This window comes from Athene noctua, chromosome 20 (assembly GCF_965140245.1).
Source record: "Athene noctua chromosome 20, bAthNoc1.hap1.1, whole genome shotgun sequence".
NCBI classification, from domain to species: Eukaryota; Metazoa; Chordata; class Aves; order Strigiformes; family Strigidae; genus Athene; species Athene noctua.
In genome coordinates this window covers 2860926-2877925 of record NC_134056.1, presented here as the reverse complement: position 1 = coordinate 2877925, position 17000 = coordinate 2860926, and the positions used below count along the sequence as shown (strand labels likewise).

General features: G+C 54.3%; 1 protein-coding gene across 8 annotated transcripts in view; it reads right to left on the bottom strand.

Annotated features, from left to right (window-relative positions):
* KCNT1 (potassium sodium-activated channel subfamily T member 1) overlaps positions 1-17000 on the bottom strand; it is a 71337-nt gene that overhangs the window by 29173 nt on the left and 25164 nt on the right. For 5 of the 8 annotated variants that reach the window (XM_074923893.1, XM_074923890.1, XM_074923894.1 and 2 more), the window contains exons 1-2: positions 15649-15896; positions 4752-4793 (exon numbers count right to left, since the gene is read on the bottom strand). The exons of the other annotated variants lie outside the window; for them this stretch is intronic. In XM_074923893.1, coding sequence (XP_074779994.1) covers positions 4752-4793; positions 15649-15854 — 248 coding nt within the window. In that variant the 5' untranslated portion in view covers positions 15855-15896. Of the gene's footprint in view, positions 1-4751; positions 4794-15648; positions 15897-17000 lie in introns of those variants that run through there. 8 annotated transcript variants of the gene reach the window in all.

Below are 17000 nucleotides of genomic sequence, written 5' to 3'. Positions count from 1 at the left end.
TATTGTACTTTATTAATCTAAGATTAGAGGCAATTTGTTCGAAGATGATAACCTCCTAAAAGAAGACACAATAGTTTGCTCAGAAAAGTGCAGGATGCCAGACCAGGATGAGCACAGCCCAGCTCAACAGCACTAAAATAGACACCGAGGCGCACAGCCCTGGCTCCATACCTTCCCCAGAGAGCTGGGGACAAACACGCTCCTCTTAAAGACAAGTAAACCACAAAAAACAGCCCCTTGCATGCAGTCCCACGCCAGGGCTCACCCGCACGGGCAGTGCAGGCAGGGACGGGGGGGACAGAGACGTACCCCCGAGCTCTGTGTCTCGGGGAGACTTACATGGGCAGGTGGGCGCAGGCAGGTCCCCTCCGGTCCCCGCGGCGTGTGACAGCCACTGGGCACGGCCTGAAAACTGAGACGGCTCCAAATTCCACCAGCCAGCCAAGGGAGCGAGCTGCCACCCCCCGCGCCGGGATGCTGCCCAAAGCCTCCCTGCTGCCCTGCTGCTTTCCAAAGAAGGACTTAGAAGCCCAGAGAGCTTTTGCTCTACTTTATAACAGAGACTTCTTGCCATGAGAAGCGTATCTTCAAATAAATACGGCTCTCGAAAGACAAGGAAAAAAAAAAATAAATCTCAGCATCTCTCTGCGGCTCCAGTCCTCGCTCTCACACTCTGGCTGGGTGGGAAATGCCATTCTTGTTCCAGGAAATTTCTCAAGAAACTTCCCCCATCGTGTAGTGGGATGCGAACGAGACTCTTCAGAGATCTGAGGTGGGGGGGGAGAAACCAAAACAAAACCAAAATCTCTGCAATCTGGTGGCTGCCGACATCCACTTCTGCCAAGACAGTGTAGTCCTAGATGAGACCCCGCTTCATCCCCCGGCTCTGGCTGAGCCCAGAGGTTGGCTCTGCATCCTCCCTGCAAACCCACACAGGTCAAGTACATGAGAAACGTGGCGGTGGCATACGAGGGCTGAAATCCCAGAAATGTGCTGGTGGCCCAGGTGGGCTCGCTGGGGAAGGGCTGGGGGTACCAGCTGCGGCCCCGGGCAGAGGGAGGTGAGGAGCAATGCTGGAAGGGCAGCTCTGCAACGCCGACGCCCTCAGCACCCTGCAGCGGGTACTGTGCAAAGGGCAAGGTGCTGCTAAAGCCACCACAGCTGGGCTGCCGCCGGTCCCTTGCTTGGCCACCAGCCCAGCACAGCGAGCAGCCGGTGCCAGCTGGGCCCCGCGGGGCGTCAGGAGAAGCTGAGTGGAAGCCAAAGTCCTTCCCAAATAAACCACTGAATCAGCCAGCTTGAGGCTCAGATACCCGCTGACGGGCAACCACATGAACTACCCAGGCTTGTCTCCAGCAGTTGCCAGCCCCCTCGATTGCCTCTGGAGATGCTCTTTCCTTTTTTCCACTGTCTTCTTGATGGCAACAGGCACTTGGGTACAGAAGCTACAGCGAGACGGATGACACCGAGTGAGTGTTGTGTACTGAACACCACCCCCGTGACCTACACGTTTGCCATCCTCCATCTATCCCGGGGCAAGCGGAGGACGGGGGGCAGCTACAGCCCTCCCCAGCCGAGCTCCCAGCTCACCGGCGCGACAAGCTGCTCCCAGCGCACCGTTTTGAGATGGAAAAGGGGAATAGCTGTATGGCTGCGTGTGTACAGAAAACCTGGGTGTCTGCCAAAGCAAGAAGCAAGGAACAGGCTGCCCCCACGCTCAATAAGCAGTAATTGAACAATTACTCAAAGGAGGATGGTTGTGGGTTTCAACAAGGCTGTACCAGCTCAGCGCCGGCGAGCGTGCAAGAAAACGGCTTCAAAACTGCGTGGGGCTGCACAGCTCGGGGCGGGGGGGCATCTCCTGCCGCAGCCCCGCCATCCCCTGCGTCCCCCCCCATGCACCAGGCAGCCACGCAGGGACCAGCCCACAACAGGGGCTCTGGGAAATCTGCGCCGTGTCCCTCATCAGCCGGGGACGTGCGTGGGTTCACCCCTCCTGCGGAGAAGCCGGGCAGGACCGATGCTGTGCTGCCCACCGGGCACGGCTGGACACCCAGTCACCCTCCCACCGAGCCGTGCCATGGCCAGGAGCTTTCCTTCTTCATATCTCAGCTTCTCTAGGGGGTTATCAAACACCCCCGAACACTTCTCGCTGCAGCAGCTTCTCCAATAAACCACTTGCCTCTCGCCACTTTGGGGGGCAGAGCCCCCTCCTAGCCAACGCTGCCGACTCGCAGAGGGGAGGGGAGAGGGAAGACGTGTCTCAGGACAAAGAACTGGGACCAGGAGGGCACATTTCAGCACCTGGGAGGTACCTGAGAACACTTGGGAGACCAGAGGGAAAGTCCTCATGGTTCAACAGGCCAAGTATTGCAAACAGGGGAAGTGTGCCCATTTTCTATGAATCGCTCCCGTCCCCCATCCCTTAGCAGGGGCCATACTGAAGCCACTTTCTGCCCCATTCTGCAGAGTCCCAGACGATCCCCATGGATCCTGGCAGCACCCAGCCCAGAGGGGCTTAGCAGGTCCCACACAGGCGCTGTCACAGCCACCGTGGCACCATCACAGCCACCGTGGCACCATTGTGGCCACCACCGGCACTATCACAGCCCCACGGGAAGGCATCTGCTCCTGCTGGCTCCAGCCCCTCAGCCAGGCTGCCCGGGGGGCCCCACCAGACAGGTGGAGCACTCTGAGCCGCAGCTCACACAGCGCCAGGAATGAATTCACTGAGCTGCCCGGGCTCTGGGCAGGGCACATGCCGAGGCACGTCACGATTAGCAAAACTGAGTCCCACACCAATAGACACGCTGCACTGGGAACCAGGACGCTGTGGCACACATGGCCCCAGGACCAGCTCCGAAACTTGTTTCTTCAAGATTTCATGCATTTACCAGGGGAATAAATTGGAAAAGAAGCATCTCCCGTTTTATTATGGAGTGTGATTTTTGCCCAAAGAAAGGAGCGATATTGCCAAACACTCTGCAGCAAATTAAACACAGCTGGATGCAGGTAATGTCATGATGGCTCCAGCAGTAACACTGCAATTGTATTTTTGGGGGGATGAAAAGGAAGCTGCGAGCAGCTCCTTCTGGAAAAACTGCCCAAGACCAAGGTTGGCTCCAGAGGCCAGTCCTCATGGCCACTCATCCTGCACCAAGAGGTGACCGATGCCCTGAACTCACCCACACAACCCTCCTGTGTCGGTGGGGCAGCGGGCGGGCAGGAGGCACCACCCCGAGGGCACAAGGGCTCTGCTGAGCTGGGACACAGGCGTCAGCCAGCCCTGACACACGCTGCAGGAAGGGCTTCACAAATCTGTCCTGATTAAAAAAAAAAATCTGCTGCTGGCCTTCTTTTTCCTGCCTTTTTTTTTTTTTTTTTTTTTTAGGGAGGACATTGCAATGGAAATGGGATTTTTATCAATTCCTCGTTCCCTGAAGGCAGCTCTAATCCCTCTCCAACTGTATTTAGCAGCTGCAGAGCTAATTTTCAGGCACCAAACAAAGCACTGGAGGCAGCAGGGATGCACTCAGGGCTTGGAGTTGAAGATCTCTCCAAGTACCAAAGAGCAAGGGGCAGTAATGCTTGAAAAAAATACGAGTTTGGGTCTGGGGTGAAGCAGAACATGCTGCTTCATCCCAGGGCTGCTCCGGTGACTCCCCAACTGGGAGCCCCAGCAAGGGGCCATTCCTGGGGGACAGCACGGCTCTGGATATTGGCACGTGTGCGCCTTGGGAAGGTGGCACAGGGTGAGCATGGCCAAGAGGAGCCAGGGGAGCACCGAGGGGCTCCGTGCTGTGCCCAGGTGCAAGCCCACCGACATGCCTGTGGCAAGCGGGGGAGCGGGCCCTGGCCCACAGCCTGCTCCCCGAGCTGGGTGCTGAGCCAGGCAGGACGGGGAGCCCCTGCAGCAAGGATGGGCTATGTGGGGGCCTGATCCTGGCTCTCACTCGGCACTGGCCGAGGACACATGTCCCCAGCCACAGGCCCTGGGCAAGGCAAGGACACACTCATCCCCCAAGTCACCCTCCCGCTGCATCTCCCACCCAAGGTCTCAGCAGCCTCGCGGATGCACGGAGCAGCCCCAGCCCTGGCCCCACGCTGCTCACAGCCGGGCAGCGGCACCACTTGCTCTTAATAAAATAGCAATAATAGAAAAGATTAAAACCCAGGAAGCGAAGAAGCAACGGAATAGCACGCTGTGTTTTGTTTGGCTTATTTGTTTTGCAACATTAGAGATTGACGCTCATGAGTCGGCTCCTGTAATTGCTTCTGCTGATGAATTTGGATTGTTTAATTAGAGTCTGCGCATGGAGCTCATCGCTAATGGGTAATCACCAATTTGCTGCAAGGATATCACTTCTTCCCCAAGAAACTTCTCTGTCTCTGAGTGCAGCTACCACTCGCCATGGTGGGCCTCACTGCCCCTTCAGAAGGGTTTGCTGGTCCCGTACACAACTCCTTGGTGCCAAGAGCAGTAAAGGACCAACCTTGCCCTCATCAGCTCCCTTAAAATCAGAATAATCTACCACTAATTTAAAGTCAAGGCCAACCACTCCTCTTGGCAGCAGGTACCACCCAAAATACTTGGCTCACGAGACACCACGCACACACGCATCGCACAAACACCCCAAATTACAAGAGGTTTTTGTTCTCTGGAGAAGGCAGTTGGCTTTTCCCCCACGGTCCCCGGGGCCAGCGGTGCCACAGCAGCCCTCACCCCCTCCCCGCGGCGCAGGTGCACTTACTGCGAGAAGGAGGAATCCACGCTGAAGTCCTCGGCGTGAGGCCTACAGAGCGAGAGCATCACAGGACGTGAGGGAAACGTACAGCGGCCGGGCAGAGACCAGAGCGACAGCCGGAGCCGTGCCGCGGGGAACACCAACACCGGAGGGACAAGCGACCGCCCGAGGGCTCGGCCGGGGATGTGTCCCTGCTGAGGTCCCCACGATGGGGACGCTGGGGACCCGGTGATGGTCTGGTCGCTTTGCCAGTGTATGGCCCCTTTAAGGACTCAGCTCGATGGAGAAAAACATTTTTTTTAATGCTTTTTTTATTTGTTTTTCTTAATGAGTCTCGCAAACTGCATCGCTGCTCTGTCTCAAATCAGTGTCACGCTTTCTGCGAAGAAATCAGATTTTGAAAGATGCTGGTCGGGGTGTTTCTAGGAACCTAATACTGCATTTCTCCTACACACACCTTCTCAGAGCTGATTTTACAGACACAGGTGATGACCAGAGAAAGGAAAACGGAATAAAATAAAAGAACAGAAAGGAACGATGAGAGTAACACAGGTAGGGGGGAAAAGAAGAACACAGAGACGTAACGAGAGTGGGTGGGAGGCAAAGGGACTGTGCTCGTGTACTGTACATCTCACAGGCAGACAGACAGCAGCACAGGGCTATGAAACAAAGCAACTGGAGCTGCAAAAATAAAAAATTCCTTAAAAAAACCCCGCTCTCTTCAAGACGTATCCATCACTGGGATGGCCACAGGTCCCTGTCACATGAGCTGGAGCCCTTCCCTGCCTCCCAGCATCCAGAAGCGCCCCCTCTCCTGTCCTCATTTAACATGAGTCAGGGCAGTCGAGACATAACCAGAGCAAAGGGGCCGGTTGCAGCTCATAAAGGTTTTTTTTTTCTTTTCCTCTGCTTTGTGCTTTATGAGTCCACAGCGCTCCAGCATAGTTCAAACCAAATAAAGGCAATAAATTCACATTTCAATTAAAATGCGAGTCCAAAGGAAAGATAATTCATCCCTCAGCTACGAGGCACACAGAGCAGCCTCCCTGAGACATTATTTAGTTTGCTGCTACTCTTATTTTATCATCGGTGCAAAGACTGCAGGGAGGAGCCCATCACCCCAGAGCCAAACCACCTGCAGTGAGCACAGGCTGTGCCGACCAGAGCCAACATCCTGGGTGACGATGACAGTGACATCCCCCCGCATCAGACCTGGGACACCCGCGGGAGCTGCTTAATTTGGGAGAGGTGCTCAAGTCAAGGGGCTCCCACCTCCTGCTCTGCGGGCTCAGCCCTGGCCAAGCCTCCGCCACCACTCCTGGTCCCGAGGAGCCCACGAGGGCTCCCACAGGCACCCAGCACCCCCAGCCTGGCTTTGTGGCCCTGTGGCCATACACCCAGCCTTGCTCACAAAAAAAAAATAAATAAATCTGCTTGCAAAAAGAAAGCTGTTGACCTGCCAGCTTCCCCTGCTCATTTTCAATTTGCTGGTGCGATGAACACGGAGCGGTAAGTCAGTTCACACCCAAGTGGTCTCTCGTGCCACCCCTCCCAGCAATGACAAGCCCCAGGGTGGGTCTATCAGCTGCACAGTCCCTCCGAGCAGCCCTGGCGTTTATGAATAACAAACAACCCAGAGTTTCTCCAGCTGCAAACCAGAGGCAAGCGCAGCCCCGGGGAAGGAGCCCTGCAGCTCAGCCTCCCTCCTGCCAGATTGGATTATCCCACATTAGCAGCAGGGGCTGTTCAAGCCCCTCCACTCGCCTTTGGTTTTGCACAGGAGCCTTTTATGCCTCGCAGAGATGTTTATGGGAAGGAAACAGCAAAAGATTTGGCTTTCTCCTAATATACTGCCAGCTGGCAACTGGGAGGACTGGACAAACAGGGGCTTATTTCAGCTGCAACTCCCCAAAGCAGAAGAACACTCCTGGAAACCAAACAGCAATGGCACATTTAATCACACAGCTTGATGGGGTCCTGCAGACCCCGGAGGTTTGGTGTCACTGTGGGTCCTGGAGCATCGGGATGAGCCAGCGTGATTCACAGGACACCTTCCCCAGGCAGGCAAACCACGGGCTCTAGATGCAAATAAACATCTCGCTGACAAAAAGGCACCAATAAACAGGACTCTGGAGTCATGGACAGACCATAAAAGTCCCCAGCAGGGGTTTTCACCACTCTATGATGTGGTTAAAGCACACGTGAGAAAATAGTAACAAAAAAAAAAGCGCTCTGGGCTTCCAAATGAATGAACTTCTTTATGCCGGTGTCAGGGGAAGAAGCGACCCTGAGATGTCACACTGAAACTCCTCCTTCTTCCTACCAGGCACCCAAATTCTCAGGAACAGTCTAATTGCTGAGAAAATATGGAAAATTCTTTAAGAAAACTAAAAGTCACTCCAATTCTCATCTGAAAAACAGTTGTTTTCCAGATCCCCAAAACTTTTTAGAAGTGCAAGCCCCGCCCAAGCAGAGATCCCCTCTGCACAAGCATCCTCCCTTTGCTGCTCCTCACAAACCTCAGTCCAGCCTTTGTGGATTTGTCTGCAGTGTCGCTTATCTCACAATTAATGCAGGTTGCCTGCTAGAGGGGACTAGCATGAACCCTTTTGTGCTCAGTCTCACTTGAAAGGAAAGAGTAGATTTATGACGTACAGAATTAAAGCCATTTAAGTGAGTCAGAAAGGTTACACTGGCTTTTAATGTGTTTTACATAATCTACTTTAAACTCACTTTTTTATTTCATCCAGATGTGCCTCCCTGAGCATCCCTGCGCAGACAAACCTCGTCTCATCTCGTTCCTATCACAAAAGGTAACTAGGCACAGGCAGCGGGCCCGACCTTCGCTCCCCTCCTGAGTCCAGGGTCTGGGAGAGAAGTGCCCGGACAGGGAAAACCAAGGCCCCTCCTCTGGGCCCTGCAAACCCTTAAACCACGACTCCGAGCTCCCAGCTGGCACAAGCAGCATTGCCCGGGGAGAGGGGCAGAGCAGGGAGGGACAAGAGAAAGGAGAGGAGCGGAGGGGGAAGAAACTTTGCCGCTACAGAGACAGGTCTGGCATCGCGTTTCGAGCCGCAGCCCCTTGCAGAATGGAAAGGTTTTATTAGAAGGTGAAGAGACAATGGCGTATTTATTATTAGAACAAAAGCCACTCATAAACCTTGCTTATGTACCAGAGAGAGCAATCACCTGCCCACCCACGCTGTGCGGCAGCGCCTCGCCTGAGCAGCCACCTTGTCACCCCCTCCTGCCTCCTCGGCTCCAGTTCCAGCTCCAGCACACCCCAGTAAAGCCAGTTCCCATCCCTTGAGCTGGGCAGGGGTGTGGGCAGCACCCCCTGGGCCCTGCTCCTACAAGGATTCGGGCTGCAGACCCAAGGCTCTTCGCCCCGGGAAGGGGAAGGCAGCCCCAGCTCTCCCCCCAGCTCCGCCAGGGCTCTGCGGGATCTGGGTGGCATTTAGCTCATCCGTTTCATGCAGATACTTTGCAGCTAAATCCTTTCCCTGTGTTTAAAGTAGTTGAAGATGCTCAGATGGAGGAGAGAGCAGCAAAGCATGGCAGCAGCTCAGCTGAGCTCACAGAGAGATCCACTCCCTCCCAGCAAACTCCCTGCCAGCTCCACACCATCGCCGCTGTCTCCTGATTATTCCAGGAGGTATTTTGGTAAATGAAGGGTATTAAAAATTCACTTCTGGTCATGCAGTTCCTATTCAATTTACAGCCATCGTTTCCAAGAAAAAAAAAAAATAAAAAAAAATAAAAGCATGCCTTGACTTAAAGCCCCTGGAAGTTACAAAGACACAAGTAATGACCTGCCAAAACCACACTCAGCTTCAGGCTGCTTAATAACCACTTGCAAGGCTCAGAGGCGTTTCGAGACCAGCATTTCGACTCCGTCTCAGAGCCAGAGGAAAAGAGCTGTCAGATTTAGTGCCCTTTAGCCCCCGGTCTTGAAATGCCTCCAAGACAGGGGCAAGGCAGGGGGTTGAAGATGAACCAAGCAAAGTAACTGCTTGGAAAGGCTTCCTGAAGTGGTGTTCATCCTCTAAGACATGAGATGCACCATGGTTCCTACCATATTGACAGTGAGAAACTCATCCCCAAAAATAGCCTGATGTGAGAAGGACAGATGGGAGGAGACGAAAAAAGAAAGTAAAGAGGGGGAGAAGGAACGAGCAAGAGGAAAGGGAGAGGAAGATGCACGCGTCCTGCTTGCAAACACGTGTGAGAGGGGAGGGCTTGCTCAGCTGCGGGACGGAGCAGGGGTGACCCCCGAGAGAGGTCTCCAGCCCCCAGCACCCCTGTTCTGAAGGAAGCTCAGCAAGCTGGGCCGGTGGGCACCTGGAAAAGCCACTGATGGCTCCAGGCACGCGCTGACAGCTGCCCGACGGCTGGAGAAGTGCCACACGACCAAACCCTCCCGCCACGGCAGCAGTGCAGGCAGCGAGAGCGCAGCTGCCTCCTCCCCGCCCGGCACCACTTCGAGGGGCTCTTGTTTAATCGCAGAGGTAGCTTCTTCTTGGCGTTCCTCTGCAAAACCTACATCGCAATTAAATAGACGTAAAGTTTAGAAACAAACGAGGCGCCAAAAGCGCAGCACTGCCCGCTGCGGCTGGACAAGCCGTTCCCAGCCCAGTGCCCGGCAGCTCCTGGCGCTGCCTGCAATTACCTTCCAGAAAGTCTTGGCTCTCCCAGAGGGGTGGGCGCTGCCAAGGCTGGGCGCTGGGCTCTTGCCCGCTGGGCAAAAAGGCCCTAGGATGCTGAGGCAGCTCTAATGCACTCCTCCCTGCCTTTCCTAATGAGCCAAACGAGTCCCTGAGCTCCCGCCAAGAGGCTGAGCCTTGTGGAAGAAGGACTGTGCGTGAGCTCGGAGGTGGGTGGCGAGACCCCGCTCTGCCACAGTCCTGCACGGCCCCGACAGCTGAGCTGCCAGCTTGTGCCCACCCAGAGGGACGGCCGCGGCTGGCAGCCTGCTCTCACCGAGGCAGGGAAGCCTCTGCCAGAGGAGGAGGAGGAGGAGGAAGAGGAGGAGGAGGAGGAATGTGCTAATCCCCATACCCTGATGGGACCGGGGGGGAATAAGGAACCTCAAATGAATAGAGCAAAAGCCCAAGTGTGCGTTTTGAGTGAAGGCATCCTTGGGTTAGGTGCCTCGTCTGCGTGTCAGCGCCTATCTAGGGCACCGAGATTTTCAGCGGCGCTGGCGCCTCACCAGCAGCCGTGGGAGGAGCACTCGGCGCTTCCAAAACTCAGCCTGTTCCCCTCAGGTGCCCGGCTGCAGCGCTGCCAGCTTGGGAGTCAGCATCGCCCCGCGCCCAGGGGGATGCAAATGCTTTCTGCCAGAGTGTGTCTGGGGACAGGGATTTGGGGGACAGGGACCACAAACATGGGATCAACCACTGAAACACATCCAAAACCTGCAGGAGGGAGCTCAGAGCTGAGCCCTGGCTGGGACACGGTGATGTGGGTCTTGTCCCTGAGCAAAGGTACAAAACAGAGAGGATGAGCAGAGCTTGGGGGCCATTCCAGCACAGCTCTGGGATGAGACAAGCCACAGCCAGGCTCAAGCCCCCACGCCGCAGCCCGGGATGCAGCGGCTGGCTGCGTTTGCCAACGGCTCTCTTTGGCGTGAAGGATGGCAGCTGTCAGCTCGCTGTGCTGGCAGCCCGGATCCAGGATCGTTTCCTGCTCATCAGGATCAAGCAGCGCGTTTGCATGTTGCCCTTATAATGGAGTTCAGCAATGAGCACCCGGTGTTTTGGTCCTACACTGAAAACACGCTCAGCGTCACGCAGCAATGCCCGCTGCTACACGGGAGGGAAATGCCCAGGTTAAATGGTGTGTGAGCGGTGCCAACCCCGCACAGAGCCATACAGTGGTGCCTGGAAGAACAACCCAAGGAAACGACACCCAAGGCTGTGAGGAGAGGTGATGCTCAGCGGGCACCTTCCCAGGGGGACGCTGGGCACGGGCCCGCAGGCGGGCTGGGCGGTTGGACCCCAGCTCCGAAACCCACCGGCAGTTTGGTTCCTCCTGGGGGAAGGCTCCAAGGTGCCGTGCTCCAGCCTGAGCAACCATCACAGAGGATCAACACCCTGTCAGCAAACAGACGCACGGCACAGCAAACCCTGAGTGCACTCGGCGCTCTCGGTACCTGCCCACTGCCAGAAATACGTCCCCACGGCGGGCTGCCCAGTCCAGCCCCGCCAGAGGAGAAGCAGATCAAGGCCAAAGCTCTTTGTATGTGAAACCTTCTGGCCCTCCCAGGCTCTGTTTCAGGGTTTCTCCATGAAGGCTGCTGCAGGGACCCTGCCTGCATCCACGCCGGGTCCTGCCCACCCCAGGGACACGCACCAGCGCTGCCTTCACAAAGCGGCACGGATGGTCCCAGCTCAGAAAGGAGAAGTGCAGGGGGTAGGTCTGGCACAGACGCAGAAATCCTCCCATAACTAAACCATCCCGATACCCCTCAGCCTCAGCATTTCCCAGATTTCTGATATAAACCCTCATCTGGCAGCCAAGAGAGTAGGGGCAGAAGAAATGAGGCTGAACTGTGCATGTTGGCAGGGCAGGGGTGGGCAAATCCTGCTCAGGGAAGCCCCTGGAACAGCATTTCTCCTGCACAAAACCACCTCATCAAAAGGCCGAAGTGGCAAATCAGCATATGCTGTTCACTGAAGACAGATACATCTCCAAAAGCTTTGTTGGAAAAAGCTTTTGTAAAAGAAATATTAAAAAAAAAAAAATTAGCTGTTGACTTATTTTCCTCCAGGAGGGGATTCAGCAACACAGCCCAGCAAAGGCTCAACAGCAGCAGGAATTGCACCCAGGCACTTGCTGCTGTGACTCTCTACAGAAACCATCACTGGGAAACCCAGCTGCAAGCACAGACTGGTTGTAATGGTTTCAATGGCCAGACTGGCCCTTCCTGATGGTCCGCTTGTGTGCGAGTGTCAGGCGATAAAAAACACATTTAGCGAGACCTGTTTGTTAACACCTGGCTGTCCCTTGGGGGAACAAACATCCATTGGTCAGAAATTACATTTTCAGACACATTTGGGTGACTTCCTCACTCTCCAGAGTGCGTTACCTCCAAGAAACGGTGCACTGACCTCGCCCTAGCAGACTGCTGCTATTTCTCACTGAGCAGACTCCAGCCGCCTTATTGACTGTAACATGGCTGAAGCAAAGTCCCATTTATTCCTGCCAAAAATATCTCAAACCGAGAGACAAGGCAAGGCTGTGGGAGGTGGGGCTGTGCAGCCCGAAGGAGAGAAAGGAAGGATCTAATTGCTGCCCTTGGCTACTGATGGGTGAGGTGTAGTCAGCCTCCTCTCAGATGCACACAGCAAAAGGACCAGAGGGAACAGGTACAAGATGCAGCAAAGGAAAAATTTTTTGTCCTGAGAGTGATCAAGCTCTGAACGAGGCACCCAGGAAAACTGAGAAATCTCCAACTTGGGAGATGTTCAAAACTCAGCAGGACTGGTCCTGAGCCAGCCGAGCCAACTTTAAAGTTAGTCCAGCTTTGAGAAGGGCTTGGACCAGAGACCTCCAGAGGTGCTCTCCAACCTCGACTCTTCTGCAATGCTGATTTTTTTCCCCCAAACCTCAGCAGTTCAGATTTCGGCTATCGGCAGCTCAGTGAACACAACACAAAGAGGAGAGGGTGGAAATGTGGGGCAGGGAGGGGACACGCAGCACTGCCAGCCTCTGGTCCTCCCCAGGCAGAGCTTCAAAACCAGGTACCTTAAGAGTATGTTTGCAATCCATTAAGAGTAACAGTGTGCCCCAGGATGGGCAGTGGTCAGAGCTTCCCCTACTTCCAGCAGAGCTGCATAAACAGGACATGATTATCTTGTAAAAATGTTTGTTTGTGTTTTTAAACCCACACCTCCGGTGTTACAGAGATCACCAGCCCATGAAATGGGATCCAGACACAGATATTTACATGTCCTCGTGCCTGCCAGCAGCTTCCTCCCAAACACAAAGCTGCTCAACGGAGAGCACAGCGCTTTTCTGTGACTTTGTCCCCTATCACACCGCCCTCTTCCAGATTCTCCCCCAACGCAAGCCATGTGGGACCAACGTGCCCCAGGAAAAGATCAGCTCACAGGGGAAGGACGCAACATTCCCCAGCTTGCTCCGGCCACGATTGCTTCGTGCCAGCAGAGTTTTGGTGCCCAGGCGGCAGGTCTGGCAGCAGAGCCTGCCCTCCCCGGCGTGGCCAGGAGGCTGCTCTGCTTCCATCCCTTCTCAGAGCAGTTCCTGACGTAGCTCCAAGCATCTTCAGCGGGAGCTACTTCCACACAAGCAGCCTGGGCTGGTCCCTGAACTCCCCTTTTGCCTCCAGATGTGGAATAATACATGGCTGTGGAGTGGCTTCTCTTGAGATGAACTCAAATCCTTTCTTCATGTTTTGACTGAGAACCCCTAAAAGCTTTGAGATGCTGCAATGACTAAGAGACAGAGTAAGGAGGTAAACAAAGTAGGTGAGAATAAACTCCACTGTCTTCATTCGTCTGGAGGACTCATTTACATCCCTGAGGACATCCTGTAACATGGCATCTCCCACCATCACCTGGCAATTCCACTCCCAACTCCCAGTGACAATTGTCACTCCTAACTTGATAACGCTGCTTGTGTCTGGCTTTGGAGGAGACAAAGCATCTCAAACACGCTATTCATCATTTCCAAAGCAATCTCCCTGCCTTTGTGTCTTGCACATGCAGTGAAAGAGAACTGCACAATTCTCAATCTTAATTGCCGACTCAGTTGTCAAGAAGCAGCGCACAAAGAAGGAAAGCCCGGCAGTCGGGAATTGAGACACTGCAAGCAACGGCTCGCAGGGCTCGGCCCGCTGCCAGAGGAGTGTAAAAGTGTTGCCATCAACTTCTCTACCTCTTGGCAGCATCAGTTCCTTACAAGAAGACTGCAGCAGAACGCCTGAAATTCCACTGAAACCCAGGGAATTGGGTTCTTCTCTAAAGCCCTGAAGCACCCTGGTGTGCTCTGCACGCTTGGCCTTCTGGCAAGGGTCCACTACAACACTGTAGCTGTGTGATTTTTGGAATTGCTGCCCCCCCCCCAGATCCAGTGATGTCTTGCAGCACCCCTCCTTTGTGCCATATTCCCCCCAAGAGACAAGGAGGGCCAGCCCTGGGAGGGAGGTTTGGCTCCCTGGTCCTGGACAGGAATTCACCAAGCCCCTGAGCGCAGGAGAGGAGGAGAATCCCCTCTTGGGTGTTTAAGCACAGCTGATGAGTGGTGGTTGGGATGAGTTTGCACGAGTTGTCCAGTTGCAAGGCGGAGTCTTTTTCTAGCCCCAGTGCATCTGGACATGAACATCCTGGCACTGCTCTGAGGGGGACATCAACAGCACCTGGAAGGGCAAAGGGAAGGAAGCAAGTTCCCTCCAAGGGCTTTGCCAGCAGTAATGTTCAGGACATGCCTTCAGGTACACCCAGAACAGGTCAGTCTTTGATATCTCTTTGAAGCAATGAAAGCAAGACACGAAAAAAGAGCGAAGGCAGTCTGATGGACACGGAGGGCACATACAGATTGCTTGTCACAACATGCCAAGACCACTCAAGCCTCAGGGATTTAGTTCCAGTGCAGCCACACGATGCCCATTTGCAGCTTCCCACATGTGCAAGCCCTCGCCTCACGAAGTGCGAAGACAACGACCCACAGGATCCAAGTGTCAGCTCACGAGAGAACCGGCACCGGGGCCATCCGGAGAGTTGACACACCACCCATCACACCGAGACACGCACCCCCAGCTCCGCAAGTACGCCAGGACTCTGCCTCCCAGACCTGGAGACCAAAGCACGTGCCCGGCGCAGCTCGGCACCGGGGGAATGCCCACACCGATGCCCCTGCCCTGCTCCCACGACACACACCTCCCTCCTCGGCTTCCCCAGCGGGGACCACGCCGGCTGGTCCTGGCTCGCTGCCGTCTTCCCCCAGCCCACCAGTGAGATACACTAAGACACTGAAACGGAGGTGGTTCAGTCCTTCCAATCTTCCAAGCAAGTAAAATTCCCCATGAGCACGAGCTTTCTCACAGTGCTAATCTGGACTGGAAATCGGAGCTAGAAACGGCACCAAATTACATCCTAGAAGATATACAGTACACAGTCACAGGTGAGGCAATTCTTGCCAAGAAGGAAGACAGCATAGATGGGCTGCAAGACTGAATAGATGGGGAAAAAAAAAAAAAAAAAAGAAACAGAAAATGGAATGAACAGAACAAGAACTGAATTACTAACATATGCATCCTCATCGTAACTAGGGGACCTGGCTTCTTCTGAAACACTGTAATTCAAGTGCAACGTAAAGCATTTTTACCCTCCTGAAAACCAGCTCATTTCTGTCTGTACACATCAGCTGTGTGCTCACCGAAAGAGGCTGCAGCATTTTGTATGGTAGCTTCTTTTTTTTTTTTTTTTTTTTTTTTCAGTTACAAATAAATCATTCCTCAGATAGGGGCTTGAGCATCTCCTCTTCCATGCAAACATGGTGCTTATGTACAGTGCATACTGTGGCGTTAGCAGTGTAAATAAGCTTCGGTTTTATACCTCACAGATAAGGCGCAATGCAAGTTCACGGTGTTGTGTGGCAGCCCCACAGTCTCAGGGCTGCCATTCAGACATGCTTTTGGCATATGAAAAGACAAGAAGCACTTATAAAAAATTTAAAGGAACTAGCTTTCTTCTGCTCCAGCTACCTATTTCATAATACAACTTTGGAGCCGGTGCGGCTCTGTAACGTAGCTACCAGCAGGATATGATCCACCACCCCTCCAGCCCGTGGTGGCACTAATCCTTTCCCTCTCATTTAAAAGATAAAAGGTGCTGCCTCCCCCCGCAAAGCCCCACGCACCACTGCAGTCCTGCAATACCTTTGTCCGACATCGCTCCCCAAGGATCCCATCCTCCGAGCCGGTAACAAGGGGCTCACCCCATGGACATCTTCTGTCGTCGCTGGTGGGACGGTTTTTACATGGGAATTGCTCTCTGAAGGGGAATTCTTCAGCTTGGCTCTCGCCATCCTGCGAGCTTTGGCTGCCTCTCCGACTTCCTCCTCTTTCCCCCCGAACTCTCTCATACATAGCAACCCTCACCGCATTCAGTTTAGAGCTGTCGGCACGTACCATCTCCTTCCTTCTTCTCTCTCCCCACTCACGGCTGCTCAGTGGAACAATCCTGCCCTGTACATTTATTTTGGTAGTGAGGGGAGTCAAGGCAAACTCTCTGGCCTTGCTGCTGCAATGAATTTGGTGCAAAACAGCTGAGAAAACATCCACAATGCAGAAATCTCTGAAATGGCTTTGTTTAGTAAATCATGTAATTGCCTTGGCTGCCTCCTTTAAAAAAAAAAAATGATCGCCTTGCTCTTATCACCACAAGCAGGGCAGGGGCTGAGGGATTATTTTTTCCCTATCCCTGCTTTCCAGTAGCAACGTGAGGGGGAGGAAGCTATTTTATCTTATTTCTCTGTGTAAAGAGCAGCGTGTGGACTGCATGCCAGGGAACAGACTCAGCGTGCGTGGCTCACAGACACAAAGCAGCAGAGCGAGGTCCCCTCCTAAACGCACCCGCTGTGAACAGAACAGAGAGGAACTTGCTGCTGCTTCCCACGGCGCTGCCAGTCACTGCTCACCTGGCCGGTCTAGAACAGCGCCCGCAGAGGTGCAGGCCACCTATCCCAGAACAAGCCAGCTTTCCCTCTTCAGGTGAGAACAAAAGGTGCTGCTCCTTCAACCCTTCAACATGCTTGGCATCGATTTCTCCAGATGTCAAACAGAAACGAGAATTCACCGTGAACAGGGGAGTCCTGAGCAGGAGATAAACCCTGAGTCCCCCAGTGCACAGGTGGGACTGGAAAGGTGGGCTCGTGCATCCTGCCTGTTTTGGGGGATGCCACAGGTCCATAGCTGCTCCTGCTCGTGCTCAGAGCATCAACAAAGAGCATCTTCAAGCGGGACATGAGGGTGCTGCAGCATGCTGGGCTGGAGCTGCTGCTCCAGGGCTCACCACCACAGACAGTGGCAGCCTGGCAGCGCCCCATGGCATGGCCTCACTGCATGCCAACGTCACCCCATGATATGCCAACATCATCCCATGACATGCCAATGTCACCCCACCGCATGGCAACGTCACCCCACTGCATGGCAACGTCACTCCATGGCATGCCAACGTCACCCCACGACATGCCAACGTCACCCCACTGCATGTCAACGTCACCCCATGA